Source organism: Monopterus albus, unplaced genomic scaffold (genome assembly GCF_001952655.1).
Source record: "Monopterus albus unplaced genomic scaffold, M_albus_1.0 scaffold106.1, whole genome shotgun sequence".
NCBI lineage: Eukaryota > Metazoa > Chordata > Actinopteri > Synbranchiformes > Synbranchidae > Monopterus > Monopterus albus.
In genome coordinates this window covers 599,398-607,258 of record NW_018127986.1, presented here as the reverse complement: position 1 = coordinate 607,258, position 7,861 = coordinate 599,398, and the positions used below count along the sequence as shown (strand labels likewise).

The 7,861-nt window shown below is 42.1% G+C and overlaps 2 protein-coding genes across 9 annotated transcripts in view; both read right to left on the bottom strand.

Moving 5' to 3' along the window:
• Window positions 1-160: 160 nt before the first annotated feature.
• On the bottom strand, window positions 161-1,305 carry gp9 (glycoprotein IX platelet). Its single transcript, XM_020610635.1, is given in 3 exon segments — window positions 161-518; window positions 520-858; window positions 1,262-1,305. Coding segments are annotated over 3 exon segments (741 nt in total).
• Window positions 1,306-2,068: 763 nt separating this feature from the next.
• LOC109966070 (IQ motif and SEC7 domain-containing protein 1-like) overlaps window positions 2,069-7,861 on the bottom strand; it is an 86,552-nt gene continuing 80,759 nt past the window's right edge. For 6 of the 8 annotated variants that reach the window (XM_020610650.1, XM_020610651.1, XM_020610653.1 and 3 more), the window contains 2 exons: window positions 6,882-6,931; window positions 2,069-5,595 (listed from right to left, as the gene is read on the bottom strand). In XM_020610650.1, the coding sequence (XP_020466306.1) occupies window positions 5,059-5,595; window positions 6,882-6,931 (587 nt within the window). In that variant the 3' untranslated portion in view covers window positions 2,069-5,058. The remainder of the gene's footprint in view (window positions 5,596-6,881; window positions 6,932-7,861) is intronic. The other 2 variants (XR_002275718.1, XM_020610656.1) reach the window with 2 other exon arrangements.

Sequence of the window (7,861 nt, the reverse complement as noted above, 5' to 3'; positions counted from 1 at the left end):
GGCATTCTACAGAAAACAGAGCTCTGAAGGTGCAGCAGTAGATCAACTGTATTGCAAAAACAAAGAGATCTATCATGCTGCCTTGTTACTGCCCTCAGCTGCATGTGTCACTTTGTGTTTTTGTAGTATCTGATTACACTGTCATAGACAAAGAGATCCCTCAGGTAGCCTTTATCTTTATATTGTGCTTCTTGTGCAACATATCCACTACTTGTGGAAGTAAATCCATGTTTAGAAGCAGCCTTCCAGGAGCCTCCGCACTTGTGAGAGAATGCGAGTCCACATTGACCTCTGACAGTGCATTATGCAATCCCCTCCTGTGTTTGGGTTTCATTGAATGCAGAGAGCCAGCCTCAAATTCTGAATGTCTCTCATCTATGTACAGAGTGAAGGTAGACTATCTGGCTAGCCTCAAGCTCCACAGAAGCATAATGACAACACAGCAAAGCATCACCCCCATCACAGTGTTGTAAGCCCCATCAGTACAACTTGTCTGGACACAGGAAGAAAAGTAGTCCTCTGAGTTCAGCAATGGCTTTCTGAGCCACAGAGCTTGGACTGGCAGAGGGGGGGGGCTCTGTTAAAACAATAGTCCCATTGTTCCGCAACCAGTTCCTCGGGTACTGGATCCTGCAGCCACAGTGGAAGGGGTTCCCAGACAGTGAGACCTTTTTCAGACTAACCAGTCTGTGAAACTGGCCTAGAGACACTGAGGTAAGTTTATTATCCTGCATATGGAGCTCTGTGGTGTCTGAGGGCAGAGGAGGCAGCTCCATGAGGTTTAAAGCACTACAATTGACTTGAAGACCAGAAGACAGGAAGGCTGAACATAAGCAGGGTTGACCAATAGTGCATGTACTTGATGTGACCAAGATAAAGAAGACCGCTCAGATGGAGATCATCCTGCAAAATCAGGGAAACCTTTTTCTGTATTTGCAGTGGCATTGCATAATAATGGAAAAAAACATTATTGGAAAACTGAGAATGCTTCAGAAGATTCTTAAATTGCAGCACTCAGCAAGGTATTATCCTAAAATTAGGCCATGCACATAAGGCTGTGTTTTAGGACAAAGTTAACATTAAGCAAAACAGTCCATCTTCAGAATCTGAATTTGTTTATGCCAAAAGTGAATATACCTGTAGGGAGAACTAAATTAAATGTTCCTATGCAGCCTGAATCTGTAACAGTAAGTACTGAGATATGACCAAATGACAAAGGAAAAGTCTACTCCCCATCAAAATATTTAAAAGGAATACAAACCTTAGTGAGTCCAGCTGAATTAGTGTTCTTGTGGTGCCAGTCATCCTTAAAATAGTTATATAGTCATTGTTCTAGACCAATGTTGCTTCTGAGCTTGAGAGTATTTCAAAAGTTCTCCTGACCTCAAGGTATTCCTGTTCTGAAAAAGTATTAAATAATTGCACATTCAATATAGAACCATGTCAGTGTGAAGAACGCGCCGACTAAAACCGCACAGTTATGGCGCATTTGACATGATGGAAATCCATCTGCTTAAAGGAGATAAGCGCTGATTTTTTAAAAACAGCGGTGGAGGCTGTCTGAAGCTCTCCCTCCCAGCGTTTGTTACTGACATTCACTGCAGCTCAAAATATAGCTGGCTGCATGTACAGCTTTGTGTGGATTTGACTGTACCTACTGTAGGAGATATTTTTCTCAGCAAAATACTTAATGAGCTTAAGACCAAAACGAAAATGTTTCTTAATGGGAATTCTGTGCTACAAAGTAGAATGGGCATAGTGTACTGAGGCTGAATACCAGTAATCCAAGTAACGTCCACAGCAAGTCGAGTGGTAAGTGTTTGAACAATCATTTTCACTGGCTGACCCTTGGAGAAGTGATCAAATCTCAAAGATGATCTTTTTCATTTGATTGCACTTTGATGCATGCCCTCTAGTGGAAAGCATTGTTGGAGGCTGGAAGTAGAAGACTTGAGAGCCTAAAGGTAAGGTGCTAATGTGATATGTATTATACAAAAAAAAGAGGAGAACATTTTTTGTTAAGTCTCACTAACAGAAGACTGGTAAAAACAACACACGTGTACCATAAGTCATATTTGTTTATTTTGCGTTCTCGACATTGTCACAGTTGGAGGTTTTACAATAACTGGGGATCTTACTGACTCACTACTCACTGTACAAACAGAATGCACATATAAATGAGGCCATTCTGATCTTTTGTTTAAAAAAATTTCTCACACCAGACTGAACAGCTTGCAGCAGGATATGTGTATGTTTGTTTGTGTGTACAGTATGTACTGTATGTGTGTGTGTGGAGGGGGGGAGGGGTGCATGTATGAAAAAAAAAGCTGCATGTAAATGGTAGGGAACTTTCTAACAGTCTGTTTTTGATTTCCACAGCAAATGTGAATAGACAACAGCTGCAGGCAGAGACAATCGATATGTTCATATAACTCCCCTTACATCCATCTATGAGGTGACATATATACATCCTGGTCTTAACTGCAGATATCAGAATAGATTACTGATCATATACACATTATGTACAGTTCCATTAACCCCACGTCTTGGTCCCTTTCAGCTTCATAAAGACAAACCCTCCTAAAAAGAGGTTCATCAGTTTGCACATCAAAATCCCATATTTACATGATGAAAGCCCTCAGCAGCGGAAGTGCAGTGTTATTTATGAAATGCATGCTGAGCCTCAATAACTGCTGGCCTAACATGGGACAAGAACATATCAACACATCAGGAAATTCCAAACAAAGTCAAATATTATAGGAAGTCAAATATTATTGGCTGATCCCACCCAAGGCTCACAGTGAATAGGACACAATGCATCTGATCAGATCCGTGCAGTGCATTGTTGGGGTACTTTATCACAAACAATGACTAGACGTTTGCAGAAACATCCACCGAAATAAACAGGTTCCTCGGTTTTACATCATCCCAAGATTTCTGGATTCTAGTAAAAATATGAAACCAACCGAAAGACACATTCAACTGATCATTAATGTCCCATGTGAGATATACACGCCATCTGAACATTCTTCATTACTTCATATGAGGAGAGATGTGTAGGAAGAAGCCTGACTTATGGCAAAGGGTTTTCTCTGAAAGTTAAAATACATTTACAACCTGAATATTAGGACAAACAGTTTACTGTCACTATTATACACACTAGAATAGACTATTTGTAGAATGTAGAAAGTTATTCTTTACATATACCCATATACGTTTGTTCAGTTTGCATTTTGTATAACTGCATTACCTGAAAAAATGAAAGTGGTCTTTCATATGTGCTTATCCAGCTAAATATTTCTGTTCAGCCCTGTTCAGTTCCTCTTATTAAAATATATACACACATTTCTCTTTCTACTGTGAACTGTGTATTTATAGATTCTTAAATGAAAAAGTTTTTTTCCACCTGAATCTTGTCCTGGACAACAAGATAACAGACTTCCACTCGCAGTACAAGTCTGAACATGATTGCACTTAAACTTGCTATGGTAACACTGATTTGTTATACAATGTGCAGAGGATAACCTCACATCAAGAACATTACATGCAGAAGATCACTTACTAGACATTCCACTGAACTCCAAGTGTGCACCTCTCATCAGACCGCGAGGACAGCCACACAGCAATTTACTGAGAAAGACTGACAGGGGTCAAAAACAAAAATAAATAAATAAACGATGCCGTATGAAAAACACATAAATCGGAGGGAAAGATATTGCACATATGACAGAAAGGAGATGAAAAATTACTTCACTATGTATGAACTGATGTTACTCATTCACAAAATTTTGTTGGTGAATAAAAAAAATATATATATATATACACACTAAACAAGGCATAAGGAGAATTGAAAAGTGTTCCTGCTTTTGATTTCAGGAGTCAAAAGAGCAGCTGTTGCATAAGTTAAAAGGCAACAGACCCACCCATTTTTAACAAGGGTACTGAAACTCTTTTCCAGTTTAAGCAGCCACAGTATGAAAAGTAAACTGAGATTAGGACAACCAGCCAGCCTAGTTTATCACCCATGAGCACTAAAAGGAAAAGCCTGCTTTGAGGCATCAGCTGCGACCGCGCAGCCTTTTCGAGCCCGTATGCAACAGCTGCCACCCAGAGGCTCCTTCTGATCCATCTGAAAGCCAAGAATTCCAGAATGGATCATAGGTCGGACTGAATGGGAGTTCACTCCTTCCAAATCTACATCCTGTTACCACAGAGCCAGTATAATACTGATAGAATTCATTTTTGCTGATAATAATTGTAAGTATAATCTTACAAATTACTTTACGAACATTATACTGTACATGAAGTTTTGACTAAATAGATTATGCATTAATAATTGGCACATTTATTTATGGGAGCCAGGAGACAACACATATAGCTGTCATCTACAGTAAATACAGCACTAAAACTACTATGACTGAGAGGGTTGACTCAGTTGCTTACCTGGCCTTTGATAGTACGTGTGAAATGATGATATCTAGGTTCTTCACTACATACGAGCTCTATGGGAGGCAACAATAGCATTCATATGATGGCAGCATGTACATATGATCTGCAAACGTGACTTCTGAAAGGCTTTGCACAAGAAATGATGCCACCACAGTGACAGAGAAAACAATCAGCCATGTTCTTGTCTCAGGTCTTCTTTGCTCCTGATTATGTGAAAGTAAGAGGGAATGAAGCAGTGGGGTGCAGCTTGGTGAGAAAATAAATTTTCTCTTCAGCCATCATGGCTGAGCGGTGTGTGTGTGTGTCTGTGTGAAAAAACAAAGAGCATTTTCCCGTACGGAACCCCACCCCACAAAACTCTGATAGGGCCAAGCCCCTGAACCCATTATGAATCAGTAAAGGCCCCTGGTGGAAGATTACAGTCCGAATTCCATCCTGCTTATTAGCTGGATCTGGAGGTGAAAACGGTGTCTGCATGTGACTGATTCCCATCACAGCAGCAGTCAAACACAGTGGACAGGCCATAGTTAGGCTGTCAGTCCCTTTGGTGTAAGCAAGTGTGTCTTCTTCATTAAGGTCCCTCCTCACCTCTCCTCTGTGTCAAGAGCATCACACTACGGTGCTGATGCCACTGTGTTTGGGTTTGGGTCCTCCAGGTGCCGAACCCACCTGCTGACTGTGGTGGTGAGGAGCGTGCTGGGAGTGAGAGGAGTGATGGGAATGCTGGCTATAATGGCTGTGCTGTGAGTGGGTGTGTTGGTGTGCATGTGAGGTGTAGGCTGGATGCTGGTGGTACTGTGTGTGGGGAGGGGGGTGGTAGTGATGATGGTGGTGATAAGGTGGTGGGTTCTGTGGGACTTGGCAGTACTCGGAATGGTGACCTTGGAGTTGGGCCTGCACTGCATGTGCCACCTGTGCTGTGTGGTGCAGGTTGGTCGGGTGGGGCTTGTGGGATATGAGGGTGGGGTGACCGGGTGGAGGGAAAGGAGGATGGCCCTGGGATGACGGTTTGCCTCGCTTGCTGCCAAACAGTGACCCAAGGATGGAAGTCGATGCCGAGTTAGGGATGGAAGGATGGCCGCGTGGTGCGCCCTCACGTGGCGTGGTGGCTCTTCGGCGTGTGTGTGGACTGCTAATGATGGACCCCTAGAGGAGGGAGAAAAAAAACAAAAAAACACAATAGCATGCCCATCAGACACTGTGCAAGTGCTACTGCATAACAGCTACTAAACTACAGCTACAAGGCACCAGCAAGATGAATTCATAGCTGTCTTATTTCATTAGCAAAATGTTTTAGGGCATGCAAATGAGAAACTAAAAATGTTTTCATGATAGGCAGCAGCAACACTAGGAACATTTCAGCTTGGGCAAACACTTCATAATGTAAGGAGCCTATATTCTCAGCTGTGAAGGAGCCAACTGGCATGAAACTGTAAATCTGAAAGAGGAGTAGTTGCATAAATAGACCTGAACAAAGGTTGAAAGTACATTTCATCTCTATTGAAATCATACCGAACCCTCTAAGAGTCACACATGCAACTTGTTATAATCAATGGACGCATAGTTTCCACATGCAGAGGAAATGACAGGCAAACTTGTCATCCACACATTAGCCTTCAACTAGAAGTCAGAAGGCAGGAGGAACTAAGCTCTTGAGTGCAGACTTCACAACAGGCCTGGGCACTTTTCCCCCTTATTCTGATCCAACAATACTCACTATCCAGGTATGAATTTTCCTAAAAAAAAAAAAGACTTTTCCTTTTGCACATGCTTCATCTAAGACTACAGAAAGACTATAAGATGTCTTTGAAAGCAGAATGAAATTTTCAGGGTCCCAGCACGTGAACTCATGGACACATGAAATGGGTGAACGATGAATGAATGAAATCCACATCTTTATAAGTCCGCGTGAGGCCCATCTGTGGACCTCTGACTGTGAAGGCTATGTTCCTCTCTGTACCAAACAGCATTTTAGAGACGTTTTGGATAGGAGAAAAAATAAACCCGGACAGGGTGAGAAGCTGCAGCAGATGTATAGAATAAAACCTCACCACAGAGAACAACAACCAAATGAAAAGCTCTTGGATGTGATTGAATGAAAGACAGAGACGACAAGGGGAGGGATCAGACGAGGGATTAGTAGAGTCATGCTTGTTTGACGGTAAAGTGTATATTGGTCATATAACATAATCCAAACAGAAGATCTCTGACTTCCAAAAAAGGGGGCAGGATCAGAGGCAGGCAACCCATACATGCACACTAACTGAGGCAAGCAGGTTATAACGCATCCCAAGGAGAAAAATAAATGATCCAAACAAATGGACTGAGTCTATGAAGCAAAGAAGGTGTCAGACCAAAAAATAAATGGTGTGTTTTCACAGTGCACATCATCACATAGAGAGTAGCTTGGATACCAGCTGCTTCCAACTTACTTCCATATTGCTGTCTAGTGATCCTGCACTGCTGCGACGCCCCCGCTTGCCTGCCCGAGACATGCAATACCACAGATTAGAGATCGACAGCACTCCTGGATCGACTACAGATGTTTAGGCCGCCCACCAGTCTCTTCGGGGGCAGTGCAGTGGATTATGACTGTGAGTAAGGTCCAAATATGGGCAGGAAGGGGACAGGGCATTAAGGTCTGGTGAGGGTGGTGGGTGACAGGTGGTGCTGTGGCTAACTGTATAGTGAAGTCACATCTTCACTCAGATTGAACATTAAAGCTGCATTGAAATTTCAGTGATTTAGGTTCTAAAACGCACTTTGAACTTGTGGCTCAGTCCAGGAATACCTAAAATTTTGAATGCAGTTTCTCAACAAATATGGAGCAGAGAGTTGGAACGACCAAGAAAATGTCCACAGTAAAGGTTTACTAATGATCAGTGTTGATGCCTAAACAAATTTGTCTCTTAATTCTTGTTTTGATCAAATATGACAACCTGTTCTTAATGTTGCCACAATATTGTTACTGTAGATTTGCAGAAGGGTCGAAGTCTTTTTGACAGTCACAAAGGAGGAGACACATCAAAAGCAATACAGTGGTTGTTGCACATGGGATGTACAGGCATATACAGGTCTGAGGGTGAACAGAGCTCTCTGCTGCAGTTAGGCACACTCAGCCAATGATACATGACCAATAATCACACATACACAGGAAAGTCCCTGATATTGTATGTATGGAAATAACAGTAAATACACATGAAATGGGGTATGGCAGGAAAAAACAAAAAGAAAACACTTAACAAAAATGACTCCACTAACATGCCACATCCTGCATGGAAAAAAAAACACAGGAGCCAGGAGGGCAAAGGGACAGACGTCATCACTGTCTGACCTACAGTATCATCTCCCATTGAGGAAGTGATCATAAGACCCCTGACTGGATTTCACTTTGTTATCAAGGTAAAAATCA